Source organism: Balaenoptera acutorostrata, chromosome 20 (assembly GCF_949987535.1).
Source record: "Balaenoptera acutorostrata chromosome 20, mBalAcu1.1, whole genome shotgun sequence".
NCBI lineage: Eukaryota > Metazoa > Chordata > Mammalia > Artiodactyla > Balaenopteridae > Balaenoptera > Balaenoptera acutorostrata.
Genome location: NC_080083.1, coordinates 28,105,871 through 28,121,692, shown reverse-complemented (window position 1 = coordinate 28,121,692; position 15,822 = coordinate 28,105,871). Strand labels below are relative to the sequence as shown.

The following is a 15,822-nucleotide window of genomic DNA, read 5'->3' as shown; positions in this document are numbered from 1 at the left end:
GTCAGTTCAGTTACCAGTCCTACCTGGAAAGGATATATGAAATCTTCTTGGACAGCTTGAGCTGCACACCTGCCTTTGTAGGGAACCTGTGCTTTTAGCAGTCTCCTGGAAGAGGAACAGGGGTCTAACCTGAAGAGTCTAGGTGTGAACAAGGAGTAAAGAGACTTGAATTCAGGATTTGATGTTAATCGGTCAACTCATTTCTCCTTTCTGGGTCTGAGTTTCATCACTTGCAAAATAAGAGTTTGACTAGCTCTCTTGAAGACCTCTTGATGCTCTGGCATCCTGCACATCTATGAGTAAATGGAGATAGAGGAAGAGACCCCCAGATATTTTAAGGAGTTTCTTGGCTTGATGCTTATGGCATCAACGATGCAAAGGCATATGCATACATTTTTGATAATTAAAAAAAAAAAAACTTCTTAAAAGGTTACCTTTAATTCTGAATTTAATCCTTCTGTACTATTAACCCAATCAGATCAGGTCCCCAAGCCCTGCAAGAATCTTTGTAGGTTACAGAGCCCCTCCTAGAAATGATATTGAATTCTAACCAGTCTCTTCTGGGTTTCCCTTTCATTGTTTTTTGTTTTGTTTTGTTTTGTTTTGATAGTATATGAATTTGTGCTTCTTAGCACAGAAAAACATCTGCAACATAGAACTGGGGCCTTTAAGATATCGAAGAGCCTTCATCAGGGATGGGTATCTACCTACAAAGCTGTCAGTTACATCAACCCCAGAAATACACATAACAGGAATCTACATAAGCTGTGTTCGCCCAGGCCATACCAGCTGAAGCATAAAAATAGAGTCATAATAACAAAAAAGATTTTCTACAGCTCCACCCCCACCTGCAATTACAAGAATTCCATTTCTTAACCCATGCAATAATCTGACTCCTTGCAATAATAATAATTATTGTCTTTCTATTATAATAAATTCTGAAAGGTAACCCTTAAACCTCCTGTCCTCTATACTCCATTGCATAGGCGGTACTTTGCCTTTTGTCCTCAGTAAGATTTTTTAAAAACGTGCTCTCCACTTCAACTCACTCTTGATTACAGAATCTTCTCCTTCAGCTCAAGAAGTTCTTGGAGCTGGGCCACGATGACTGTGCTGAATTCAAAGAGCCTCTTCCTTTCATCACTGACCCGCTTGAGCTGGATCAAGCCACTGTACCTCAAAAACACCTCTTTCTTTAGGATAAACTTCATTCCCAGTAGGCTCCTGGGTCCCTGAGTAAAGTTCTTTCCCAGGAGTCCTTAATGGACCCTCCCATTAGCCCACCATACAGCCCAGACGTGCTTAGATCACAGACTGAACAACTTTAGAATTTCAAACGGGGCTCTTTATTTTATGTTTATTAGAGGCTTCCTAGAACACCTTCATCTGATATCAGTAACATGAGAAGGGTTAGGCTGTCACAAGCCATTGCAGTTAAACACTGAGGGGCTAGAGGGAAGCCATGATGGTCAGTGTGCCCTACTCAACTATTACTTCCATTGCAACAGCTCTTGGATTTGGCCCCCCAAGGTACTGACCCCCATCGCTTTTCATAATGCATCAGCCCCCTTCTGAGGTCATTTTCCTCCTTGTCTAGCTTAGATTACTTAGCCCATCATAATCACTCCCTTGAAAATCCTCTAAATTTCTGGCTACTCTCTCCCTCCATATTATCTATTTGGAAAAAAATCCAAGCCTGGATGAATCCAACATGTCTACACTAGAGTAGTTGCACACTGCTACAGAAAAAACATCACTGAAAAGGGGGGGTGAGGTATGATTGGTTTTATGTTAAATTCATGACTACAATTCTCACATGTAAGGTTACCTTGTGATCCCATTCCATTTCTCCACTAAATTCACTTTCCCAAATTACAAGGCAACTATTTAAAACCTTCTCCATTCTACCACATCCCTTCCCCTTCCCCACATTCTCCATCCCCACATCAGGGGACACTTTACTGTATAACTCATTAAGAAAATAAATGGGAAATAATTCTTTTTCCACTGCCAAATTGAAAAGCCTCCTTGCACTGATGTTACTTTCTCTTCCTCCCCCCCCCCCATTCCAACAGATAAAGCCTCACTCCTCCTACCAAAGGCTCATTCCCTCACATGTGCTCTGGATCTCAGTTCTTCACTCCCTCCTTCAGCTACCAATCTCTCTTCTCTTCTTTAGAACCAAACTTCTTGAAAGAGTGGCCAACATTCTCCTTTTCCATTTACTTCCTCACTTCCCATTTAGTTCTAAGCTCTTTCCCTGACTTTTGCTACCACCATGCCTACCAAACTGCTCTCTCAGGCCACCAATAATCAGAGGCAGATGATGCGCATAAAGCTTGAGCTTCGGGGACCCTCACTTGCATGATCCCCTGTGAGTGTGGGAGTCGTGGAGTGCTTAGGGAGGGGAAGTTGGGTTACAATCTTTGTGATAAACTGCCTAAAGAAACCCAGGAGGGAAAGGGGATCAGAAATTCCAAATACTCCAGTATTTGGGGAGATTTTCTTTCTCAGTCTAAATACTCACTTTTATTTTTTTTTAAATTCACTTTTATACCTAACTTTCATATTTGTAATTTTGTATTCTTTATCTTAAAGAGGACCCCAAAATTGTGTGGTACAGGCCCCTACAAAACCTGGATCCATCCCTGCCAATGACTTCAGTTTCACTATATCCAATTGACACTTTTAAATCCTCTTTGCAACTGACATCTCAGCAGCATGTGATACACTTGGTCCTGCTCTCCTTTTTTAAACTGCCACATCCCTTGGCTTCCATGACTCCACACTTTCCAGATTTTTCCAACTTCCTGGCCTGTCTTTCTCAGTCTCCTCTGCTAGCTTAAATGCTGTTTCCTCTGTTTGGAATCCTCTTCTACTTCTTCGTCTCACTAATCCCTACTTATCCTTCAGATCTCAGCTTCATTTTTATACTTCCTCAGGGAGCCTTTCTCTGATCTCCCAATTAAGTGAATCACTCACATAGCACCTAGCATTCTTCATTCAGAATGGTGATCGTAATACCATTAGTTAATTATTTGTATCATTATCTGGTCACTGACCAACTTGCACTGTGAGTCCCTGAGCCCAGGGAATGTATCTGCCTTGGTTACCACTATATCCCCCATGTGTGGCAATGTGGCAGATCACCCATAAGTACTGGCTGGATAAATAAATGTATTTATCAGTCCAACCCCTGTACCCCTAAGATCACACTTGAGGGTACTCTATCTAACCAAAGGGAAAAGGGATCACAGAAATGTACCTCATGCCATAGTTACCACCTGGAGAGCTCTCCAGCCCTGCACAGTGACCAGTGCCCCCTAGTACTTAACAGTTACCCCTTTCAGTGCCCATCAAAGGTCAGAGCACCACCTGCTTAAACAGTAGGAGCCACTTTCATCTTTTTTTGTAGTACCTATTGCCCAAACTCCTTGCTGACCTTTAGAATGAAAATGTCTAGAAATACTGAAGCCACTCCTTTTTTTTTTTTTTTTTTTGGTGCAGGGGGGAAGGGCGGGGTGTGACAAGGCACAGAAAAAACTTTTCAGAAGAGGAAGAAACATAAATTTGGGGAGATTTGCACTTAATATTTTAGGTCTCTTTACTAATCTAACATGTCTTACAATGTTCTGAGAAAAGTTAAAAGGCATTCTGAAGTAGCTTGATTGGCATCAGCCATACATAAATCCTACTGCTTTACCTATGGTGTACCTCATTTTACTCTCCCCCCCCCTTTCCAGCATCACTACCACCGCTTCATTACTCCAGTTATGTCAAAAGCCTCCAAAGTCATCCTCCTGCTTCCGGTCTTAACACCCTCCACTCCGTTCTCCACACTCCTGCCAGAGTAGCCAATAAGAGATGCTGACCATGTCATTCCCTGACTCTCATACTCTTTCAAGAGTGGCGCAGACATCTTCTCATGCCACACAAAGGCCTTCCTTGCCATCTTTCTCCCCCTCCTCTGTTTCCATGGCACCCTGACTTACCTTCATCAAGTGCATACAAAACACTGTGCATCCTGCGCCTTATTTTCCAGTTTCTGCTCTATAGGGAGGTTTTTTTAAAACTAATTTTTATTAAGAGTATAGTTGCTTTACCATGTTGTGTGCGTTTCTACTGCACAGCAAAGTGAACCAGCTATACGTATACATGTACCCCCTCTTTTTGGATTTCCTTCCCATTTAGGTCACCACAGAGCATTGAGTAGAGTTCCCTGAGCTATACAGTAGGTTCTCATTAGTTATCTATTTTATACATACGAAGGTTCTTTAATACATGATAATAAATATTAATCCTGAAACAACTTTCATTTATCTAACAGAGTAAGTGCCAGGCACTGTGCGAAGTAAGTGCTTTCCAAACTATATCTCATTTTATCTTCACCACACCATAATGAGAAAGTACTATTATTGATATTCATTTAACACATGATAAAACTGAGGCCTAGAAAGGGAAAATAACTTGCCCAAGCTTGCACAAATAGGAAGTAGCAGAGTCTGGATACAAACCCTGATCTATATAACTCCAAAGCCTGTATTCTTTCCAATATGTCATCATCTTATTGTGCATTCATTTTACAAAAAGCAGACAAAAATTTTAAATAGAACAAATTATATACATTATAGTTAAAAAAGAAAAGGTAAAAGTCTATTCTGTATCATTTGGAGCCTATCTGGGAGAAGTGGTCTTAAATTTTATTTGGAAGAAGGTAAAGTATGAATTAATATTACCTAGGTAGGAGAGATAAGTATCTGCCAGCATTAGGATTTAAAAAAAATAATAATAAGATTAGAAAGCTTGTAAGTGGCCAAGACCCCACATTGTTTTTCCTACTCTCAGGAAAATGGCAGAGGCCCCAAGAGGCAGAAGGGCATAGTCCTCTTACACTGAGAGATACCCGAACTACTTATCCTCAAAATACAGGAATAATCTGAAACTAGATTGGGTTATATTAAACTTTCCTCCTCCACAGATTTTATTTTTTTTCTGCAAACTCTTATTTTATTTTATTTTTTATTGGAATATAGTTGATTTACAATGTTGTGGTAGTTTCAGGTGTACAGCAAAGTGAATCAGTTATACATATACATATATCCACTCTTTTTTAGATTCTTCTCCCATATAGGTCATTATAGAGTACTGAGTAGAGTTCCCTGTGCTATACAGTAGGTCCTTATTAGTTATCTATTTTATAGAGAGTAGTGTGTATATGTCAACCCCAATCTCCCAATTTATCCCTCCTCCCCTTTCCCCCCTGGTAACCATAAGTTTGTTTTCTTTTTTTTTTTTTTTTTAATTAATTTATTTATTTATTTATTTTTGGCTGTGTTGGGTCTTCGTTTCTGTGTGAGGGCTTTCTCTAGTTGCGGCGAGCGGGGGCCACTCTTCATCGCGGTGCGCGGGCCTTTCACTGTCTCGGCCTCTCTTGTTGCGGGGCACAGGTTCCAGACGCGCAGGCTCAGTAGTTGTGGCTCACGGGCCTAGTTGCTCCGCGGCATGTGGGATCTTCCCAGACCAGGGCTCGAACCCGTGTCCCCTGCATTGGCAGGCAGATTCTCAACCACTGGGCCACCAGGGAAGCCCCCATAAGTTTGTTTTCTACATCTGTGACTTTATTTCTGTTTTGTAAATAAGTCCATTTGTACCATTTTTTTAGATTCCTCCTCTACAGCTTTTAGAAACAAGTGTTAGTGAGCTAAAGCCAGGTAACAATTCATGAATACTATGTCTTTTTCATTTTTCAAGGGGGGGAAAAGGTTTCCCCAAAATTTTACTCTTCTTTTCCAGGCCTTCATATCTCTATGCCAGACTTCCTTCAACTTCCCATGTCACCCCAAACTGAATAAAAGTCTCTAAGTATTGTGCATCTGTCTAGGGTTTATTGACAGACCTGTGATTTGTTGTGGTTATAACCTAGAGGCATTCCTGTGAGCCATCAGATGGCTTTTATTTATCTTTACCTTGTAGAATCCTCAGGGTTCCCAGATCTCCTAATCTTGATTGCATAGCATGACAGGTATTAACTTGGTGTGTTTTTCCTTTAGGCACTAAAGAACCCCAAATTTGCCCCCTTAGAACGTGGTGGCAACTTATTTTCACAAAGATATTCTTCTTTTAAATTGGGCTCTTCCCAGAGCTAGCTATCCAACCCAATTTGCTATCAATAAAGAATTTCAGGAAGACTTTTAGTGCTTCTTGTTTAGAGCATTAGTCAACATATCCAAAGCTAACAGTGAATCACTAATAATAACTCTGCCTAAATGAAACGACCATCTCATTCAATGTCCACTCACCCACTTTGATCCAAAGCAAATCAAATTTTCCAGTGTCCTAATGATGTTACTTCAGTCAACAAAAATTTCTTGAGCTATTACTATGTACCAGGCACTGTGCAAGGAACCCAGAGAAACAGAGATGAAAAAACCATGATTTCATGACATGTACATCAATACACAGGAAAGTCAGAGTCATGCTAAGATACAAGTTGGTACACGAAGCAGTAGGGGACAAAAAAGGAGATGATAAATTCTACCTATGAGAGGTGAGAAAGTCCTCCCAGAGAAGGTGAAACCTGGGCTGAGTGCTGAAAATGAGTAAGTATAAACCAGGGTGGAATTCCAGTTGGAGCACTAAAGAAAGCCCATACCCTGCCTACTTGTATCAAGCTTGAAAGTTTACAAAGCACTTTCTCATACATTGCTTGACTTAATCCACCAATCATTCTATAAGGTAAGGATTAGCATAAGGGATGTCTGAGCTGTAAGGACTCTTAATTTTAGATGATGAAACTCAAGGCCAGAAAGAGTAAGTCATTTTTCAGAAGTCTAAGTGTTAATGAACAGCAGCCAACCCTGAAACTCAACACCAGGATAACTAAAGGCTTAACAGCAGTAATGTGCTGGAGCCAACTTGTACTCACTTAGGAGAGCCAACAGTTAAGTATTCAGAGATTTTCAAAGCCTGTTGTTACAACCTTTGGTAGCTTGAAATAGGCTACTGTGGAAGTATTTACACCACAGAAATTGGCATATTATATATCAAGCCTTTTTTTGATGGCCAGTTTACCAGCATGCCATTGCTGATTGGCCAGTACTACTTTGCAGCAAACTGCTTTATATAAGACTGTAGTACTACACAGGGCTGGATTAAAAGCCTTACCCAATTACTTCTCTATGATTTAGAAGTTAATTGTTAGAAAGGGACAATCTGACTGAGTAGTTAGGCCATTTTTAAAAACAGTAATCCTGCCAAATGAATTTCTATAACATGTCAATAATTATTTATGAAATTTCTTATTTATGTGTTCTGTCCTTGCAAATTAAGAAGAAAAAAAAAGACATAGTCCCTACCTATGAGGAACGTTCCACTGTTTTTGTAAATGTGAATACTGATCAGCTGGCTCATTCATTTTTAGGTCATCCTTATCACTTTCACAAATTCCAGTTCTATTTTTGCACTCCTGCTAACAGGTTATCTTGTCAGCATTTATGTGAGCTCACAAAAATAACAGCCAGGAGCTCTGAGATGATTAATTATTTTAAAAAGCTATAGATATTCAAAGTAAAAGGGTGTTTTATCCTATTCACCCAGTGCTCTAAGTTAGAAATCTTCAAACCTTGCACATTTGTAAAACTGCTTATTTTAATAACATCTACCTGGGCCCCTTCATATTTAATGTGGCATCCTTCTCTTCTTACCTTTCTAAAAGTATTGTCTACCTTGTTGACCTAGCTCACAAACAATTTTAACAAAATTTTAAATAAACAGAACTCTCTGAAATGCAGATAAGTCAAACCAGGCCAATCTCCCAATTAAAGTATCTTGAAGGGAATGCGCAGTCATTTGGGGGACCTGTACAATGTGCTACATTGTCAATTCACTTCTTCATTTTAAACAACCCCGCTTCATACCAGCTTACTGTAGATCTCTTGAAAACTCCACAAGTAGCATACCTGAAATATCAGGCATTTTTCTTTAAAACATCTGGGATTCTCTTCAAGTGCTGGTAACTGAGGTTTATGTGCTGGTGTGTCTATGTGGGTAAGAGATATTTACAGGTATTAAATTTGTTCAAAAAAAAACATAATTTTTGTGCCTCTTGCTATAATCTTTGCAGGCTTATGGTGAAGACATTTTCTTTGAGCTTCTGTTAAGTACACTTGTATGATGCTACATATTCTATTATAGGTTTAAGTCTGCTCAACAACAACCACCAAAAAGCAACTTCTCAGAAACATCAGATAGTTATTGTGTCTTTTGTTGCAGTTATGTTGCTTTGTTTGCACATCATCTAAGCTACCAGAAATCTGTTTGTTTCTAGAATTTACTTGGGACACACAATTTGGGAAGAGTTTACTATGAACCCATTAAAGACCGGCATGGAAACATCCTCATAGTCACCATCAGAGAGGTGGAGATGCTCTATTCATTTTTTAATGGCAAATGGATACAGATCTCAAAGTTGCAAAGCCAGAGGAAGTCTCTCTCAACACCTGAGGAGCCAACAGCCTTAGACATTTTACTGATAACCATCCAGGTATGTAGTCTTTTCAATTTTCCTAATAAAAGTTCCAAACACACTTATTGAGGCTCTAGTGAAATATATCAAGAGCCATGTACATATGCAGTAATGGAATGAAGAGGTCCAGAGACATGTCATTGTTTGTATTCCACACATAGGAAAGACTGAAAAGCATCAATCAGCTTGTCACTTCTACAAGCCCCTTCCAAGGCCCTAAAAACTTCACATTCATAATTTTGTATTCTTTTCCTTAAGAAAAGCACAAAAAATTGTATCAGCTTAAGGCCCGACCAAACTTGGATTTGCCCCTAGACACACAGCTAGAAAATGGCAGAGCTGAAAGTTGAACTCAGATCTTCTGATTGGAAGCAGGCTTCTTTCTGCTATATTATATCACATTTGGAGGCAGGAGTTACGATTTTAATGAGTGAGGGATGGGAGATGAAATAAAAGATGAGTCACCTGAGAACTAAGTAGCCACCAAAATTCAAAAATCAGGCAGCTGAGATCCAGTCTCTTAACCTGGATGGCAGAGCTAGGATACAAATCTATATCTTGTGCTCCTGAGTCTAGCACTCTCTCCACACCACCACACTGCGTCACATGTTCTTATGCAAACATGGGCTTCAAGCTGTTTCTTTTTTCCTTCTTTTAAACCCAGTGATGGGCATGAGTCCTGTAGAGCTCTCCAGTTAGGTGGCAAAGCTAGGAGAAACAACTACCTTGAGGCCTACACAACCAATGACATATATCGACAAGGCAGCCAATCTGGAGTAATGGGGAAGAAAGGGCTCAATCTCAGACAAACAAGCCAAACCCAAGTCTTGGCCCAGTAACCCCTCAGATCACCCTAAACAGCTAAGTAACCAGCCTGCTGACTTACTTTCATTCTCCACTGAGTGGCGGCTAGTACAATAATCTCACCTTTCTATTACTTGCTCTGGCCCAGACCAGGATAAAGTCCAGTGTAGCAAAGGTAAGCCAATTGGTCAAAGCCAATACCTCTGGATTTGATTTCATGGAATTTGGGTTCATATGAAATTTATAGAGGGTGAGGGTGGGTGGGTGTGTGTGTGCGCGTGTGTGTAGGTGGGAGCATGGAACACAGACACATTCGTGGTTCCCCTCTTCACCTTTTATAAGTAAGTGCTAAAAGAAACATTTACAAAATCATAATAAATTGAGCTTTTACAGGGTGACTAATACACTAATCCCCTATAGGGATAAATTGGAGTCTGGGCTACCTTTGCTCCTAGAAACACAGCACAGGCCCCAGCATGATATAATACCTGGTTTCTCCTAGACTTATTACATTAAAAATGTGTTACAGGTGCAGAAAAATTCCAATCTGGCAAAAAGTTGTTAGAGAAGGAGACCAAAAATAGAGGCAAGATCAGGTTTCCACACAGATCCAAGTGGAAAATTTACCCCCGCTGACTGGCACATTCCTGCTTGATGTCATTCCCACCCACCCCCTACTCTCCTTTTTTTTCCTTCTACTTTTTCTCTCTCCCCTCCTTCCCATACAGGTCTTACACTGGAGAGGAAATGGGGGAATAAAACTACTAGGGCGGTATTCAATTACTCCTAGACTTAACATTTAATTATGTCAGGAGGTAGCCCCACCAATTCAACATAGAGATAGGTCTTGGTGGTTGACCAAAGCAGGCTGGGTAATTCCCACAATTCCAGGCCACAAACCACTCTTTTTTCTCAGGGTCATAAGAGTGATGACCACCAGGCCTTCTGATTGGAAGCCTGAGCTGCTTTCTGCTACATCACACCACATTCTGAGGCACCACTTTGGAATCAGGCTGACTGGGTATGATTCCTGACTCCACCTTTTCTGGTTATGTGACTAGAACAAGTTACTTAATTTCTTACCCCCTGTATTTCCTTCTCTGCAAAACAACCTACTTCACTGGGTTCTAATGAAGATTAAATGAGTTAAATACATAAAGCATTAGAAGAGTAGCACAAAGTGAGCGCTCAATAAATGTTAGTTATTTTTATTATTTCTCTACTCAGAAAAATCCAACCAATGCTAGGCTCTCCCTCAGGGCACACTCAATCCATCTCCTCCTCATCCCTACTCTCCCAGGAGACCCTAGGTACTGGCTCAGTCATTTCACTACTTCTTCTACCTTTTCATAAGAACTAAGGAAAAATTGCATAAAGACTATGTGATCCACAATGGAGTTTTCAAAACAGATAAGGGCTTTAACAAAATCTGGGCCCATAACTAATGTACTAATCCTTTAGGGCCCCAGGGAACCTCCAGGGTCTAACCCGCTCAAATTCCTGACCCTCTCAAGTCCCAGACCTTCATAACAGGCCTCTCTCATATATCTGGAAGGGAGAGAGAAATCCTTCCCACACTTGCCTGGGAAGGAAAAGAGAGTTATTACAGACAAGTTAGAATCCCCCTGAGCAAACTAACTGGCAATGAGAGTACAGTTGACCCTTGAACAAACAACATGGGGGTTAGGGGTGCTGACACCACCCCCCCAGTAGTAAATCCACATATAACTTTTGACCCCCCCAAAAATTATAATGTGAAAAAGAAATTCATATTTATTTAGAGGTATAACAATTCATGCATTGATAATAAAGAAGCAGCAGTATGACTGCTTTATGGTAGCCTAGTGTAATTGATACAATTGCTTCACGGTAGCCTAGCCTATATACACTTATGAACGGTCATAAAATTTTTACGGCATACAGTATTATAGTCACATTCATAATACAGTATTGGAAACATTGTTACTTTTTTTAAAAAACCACTTACCTGTGATGATAGTCTGATAGGCAGTTTCTCCAATTACAAGAGACAGGCATACTGTATGGTAATGTAATTCTTTGAAAGAAAAGTTATAAAACAGTAAGGAAACTAAAACATTATTAATTTTACATTAAATATTACTCACCTTTTGCCTATGTAAGGATAGGTTATCCACTTCAATACAAGTCTAGCACAATACAAGTGTGCACAATGTTCCACACATATATTTTTGTATATTTACTAAAATCCATGCGTAAGTGCACTCACACAGTACAAACCCATGTTGTTCAAGGGTCAACTGTGTTTCCAACAGAAAGGCCCCTCTCAGGTGCTGAGTTTCTCTGACCATAATCTTCAGGGGTCACTTCAATAACTGGAAATCTCCAGGTTTCCAAGTTTTCTCTGAAGATTAATCTCTCACATTTGTACTACACTTTCAAGTTTATAACACTTTGTCACATCTATATCATTTGATCCTCATGAAAACCCAGTGAGGTTGAGTGGGAAATCTGTGTCCAATTCATAAATGAAGCTATGGATTTCAGGGAAGTAACTCACCAAAGTCATATCAGCCAAAAAAGCAGCCTGTGGGACTAAGACACAAGTCTTCTGACTCCTAGCCTGGTGCCCTTCCCATTCTGCCATGCTGCTTTACACACCTTCCCCGTCCTTTTCTCTAGATCCTTTTTAAAAGTGTGATCCTAGAGAAGCTGTGGTGAAGCTTGCCCTCCATCTCCCTCCCATCCCTGCTTTCCTTCTCTTGATCTCCTTAGGCATTTCTTGTCACCTACAAGGACCCAGCATCTTCTTCTTACACCTGAAGTGCCCAGAACCTACTATCTCTTCTGCCCTTTTCTGCTTTTTTCCTGCACATTCCTGCTCTCTCTACCTCCAAGGAACCCCTAACAAGGGGATCAAAAACTACTGGAATCAGGAAGATTAATGCAAATGAGTCAACTGGGCTGGATATAAGAAACAACTGGGGTCACACAAAAACTTGTTCACCAATGTTCATGGCAGAAGTATTCACAGTAGCCAAAGAGTGGAAACAACCTACATATCCAATAACTGATGAATGGATAAACGAAAGTGATGTATTCATATAATGGAATATTATTCAGCCATAAATGAAGTACTGATCCATGCTAATATGGATGAAAACATTATGCTAAGTGAAAAAAGCCAGACACAAAATGCTACACAATTAAATATTCAGTACAGGCAAAGCCATAGAGACAGAAAGTAGATGAGTGGTTCCAGAGGCAGGAAGAGGAGGGACTGGGGAATGACAGCTAACGAATGGGAGTTTTCTTTTTGGAATGTTGAAAATAATCTGGAATTAGATAGTGGTGATAGTTGCACAACCTTGTGACTATAGTAAAAACCAATGAATTTCACACTTTAAAAGAGTAAATTTTATGGTATGTGAGTTATATCTCAATATAAAAAAAAGTGGAAGTAACAAAGACTATAGTAATCTGAAGAGCCCTTGTCTCATCTAAAGAACAGCCCTATTCAGCCTCAGCTAATTGCAATGGAAGAAAGTGGTCCCAATGTTGAAATATTTTTCAATTTTTAAAGAGAAGTTGAAAGTCCAGAGTTTTGGATAAAATCTCTTTACTTTTAAAAGTTAGAAAATAATTCAGAAAATTTACATTCTTGGCAGCCTATATAATCTTGGGCCACAGGCCACCATTTTATGACCTCTGCTAACCCTGGACAATTCAGCTTCCATACCCTATCCAACAAAACAAAAGCCCTGTAGTAATTGGAAAAGCAACTACATATTGTTCCTCTAACAAGCTCTTAGGATATCTGATCAATGAAGAGAAGAAGGGTATAGCCTCCTGGTCACTGCACCAACACAACATATTCCCTCCCAAAGGTTCAGCCCCAGACCCCCACTACCTCTGGGCCTCTCACTTCATAGTTAATAAACATTTTTTCAGCACCAGCTAGGTGCCAGGAACTCTTCTAGGTGCTATAGGAAAAACAAATGAATAACTCAAGGTCCTTTCTTTCAAGTTCAGTCAAGGGAGGGAGACAGACTTGTACACAAATCAAGGTAATACAAGGCAGAATTAAACCAGAACCTGCTAGCAGCACAAACAGTGTACTATGAAAACACAGACAAAGCAAGTATTAATTCTACCTGGAAATATCAGGGAAGGCGTTGTAGAAGAGGTGACATTTGGCTGAGCCATGAAGGGTAAGTTAAGTTTACCAGGTGGAGAAAAAAAGAAAAAGAGAGAGAAAGACAGGGAGGAGGGAGAAGAAAGGATGGGGGGAGGGAAGAAGAAAGGAAGAGAGGAAAGAAGGGAGGAAGGAAGGAATTAATTAAATAGAGAATTAAATTAAATAGAGGGCATGGTACAAAAAATTAAGGTAAAAGCTGGAAAAGTAGATCTCCCCCTCCCTTGGGTCCACAATGGACATTACACAACCTTTATCATACTGGGTTAAGAAAAACTTGCTCACATGTCTCTCTCACAAACTGAAATATGAGTTCCATGAAAAGAAGGATCATGTCCTATTCATCTTGATGTCACTGACATCCTAGCATAATGCCTGATACACAGTAGGTGCTCGATAAAAGTTGGTAGAATGAGTGAATTCATGAACCAACAAAGAATCAAAGAAGAGAGATTAGGCTATGTATGAGGAAGGAAAAAGCAATCCATTTTGGCTGGAGATAAGAGACACAAGAGGACCGTAGTGGAAGTAGAGACTAGAAATGCAGGTTAGAGGTCAAATCAGGCAATATATAAACCCACAGGCATTTGATTTGGCTTAGGAGGCCTTTCTAATGTACCTCAGATTATGTGAATAGGACAGCTTCTTTCTCTTCCCATGCATTTCTCAGGCTCCAAAAACATTCTGACTAATGAAGGGTAAATGACTATGTAAAGGCAGGAAAACACATAGTAGATGCTCAGTAATAGTCTTTAAAAAAATTGAATGAAAGAGTGAATGACTCCATCCCAGAATGGTGTTGTTTTTTACATAACCACAGTATGTTCCTAACTCACATTCTATTTGTGGTCAGTTCTGACCCCCACATGTTTTTTCTTATACTCATACCCACTCTATATTTGTACTCTTGGGTTTGGGTCTTTACAAGCACATTTTCTTATTACGTTTCAACCCTAATTATGATAGGCTCATTTTTCCAACGCATAAGGTCATTCAGAGCTTTATTACTATTTTCCAGAAAATCAAAACCACACCAAATTTGGGACCCACAAATTTGATACACACATTCTTCATTTCTTTGTCTGGAACATCAATAAACATGATGAACCGACTGGCTCTCAGGACCAGTCTCTACTGGGCCATCACTCAATATGTCCTACTATTGCCATACTATCCCCATCATCCACAAATCTTCAACCCTGATATTCAGCTTATTAAAGTCATGTGGTCAAGATTCTATTAATACTTTTCCCAGATTATCTAGTGAAACAGATTATACTGGAGACAACTCCCTGGTCTATGGATCTTGTTCTTTTGCTATTAGAAATTAAAGTTGTCTGTATGCTTTGCCCATCACAAAACCATGTTGACTCCTATTTAGTGTCTCAGGGTTTCCTAGGTGACTGCAAATTGATTGACTGATGGTTTGTTCTCATTTTTCCCAAAGATCTATAAGTTGGTGGTCTTTAATTACCAGCGTCATTCTGTGTTTCTCCCCTTCCTGTTTCAAAGATAGGCATATTTGCCCTTTTCCAGTCTTTAGGGACTTTTCCAGTTCTCCATCACTTCTCAAAAATAATGACCTGTGGGTTTGTGGCCACATCTGCTTGTACAGCAAGCACCCCTAGGGTGCATATCGTCAAATTCTGCTGATTAAATACTTGCATTTTTCCTTCTCTCATTAACTGTTTCTCTCTCTTTGATTACCTGTTCATTTCTCAAAATTTCACCTTGACTGAACTTCCTCTAGTCAACTAATTATCTGCGATCTGTTCTGAAGAGACAAGATGAAAAAATTCAGCCTTATCAATCTCCTTATATTAATAAGAATTCCTTCCTTCTTAATCGTGAAGTCAAATTTTTCTCGTCTATTTCTTTGCCAAATATCTTAAAAGTTGTTTAGTCTTTGCTTTTCTATACATGCTAGTTATGTCTTCCTTCCAATTGTGACCATTCTTATTTTGTCCCTCTTCTGCTATTCTCATACATTCAGTTTTAGGGACAAGTCCTGATTTCCACATGTTGCAAACCTATTACATACAGAAACAGTACTGGGCACTAAGAAGACAAAGCAATTAAAAAAAAAAAAAAAAAAAAAAAGCCCTGCCATTAATTTCATAGTCTAGTTCAAGAAAAGAACATAAAAGAAGAAAAATATAAGTTAAGTACTCCTTCCTCTGTATGCCTACATTGTCTCTATTATAAACTGGTTTCGGTATATTGTGATCATTCCTTTACTCATCTGTCTTTCTTGACCTCTTCAAAAGCAGGGATCATATAAGGTTCACCTGAAACCCCAATGTCTCCTATAGTACCTGGA

At 39.7% G+C, this 15,822-nt stretch overlaps 1 protein-coding gene across 1 annotated transcript in view; it reads left to right on the top strand.

The window, feature by feature from the left end:
- The window catches only part of ANKFN1 (ankyrin repeat and fibronectin type III domain containing 1), a 268,161-nt gene that overhangs the window by 214,188 nt on the left and 38,151 nt on the right, over nucleotides 1-15,822 (top strand). Inside the window, exon 13 of the mRNA XM_028164966.2 lies at nucleotides 8,327-8,542. Within this exon, the coding sequence (XP_028020767.2) occupies nucleotides 8,327-8,542 (216 nt within the window). The remainder of the gene's footprint in view (nucleotides 1-8,326; nucleotides 8,543-15,822) is intronic.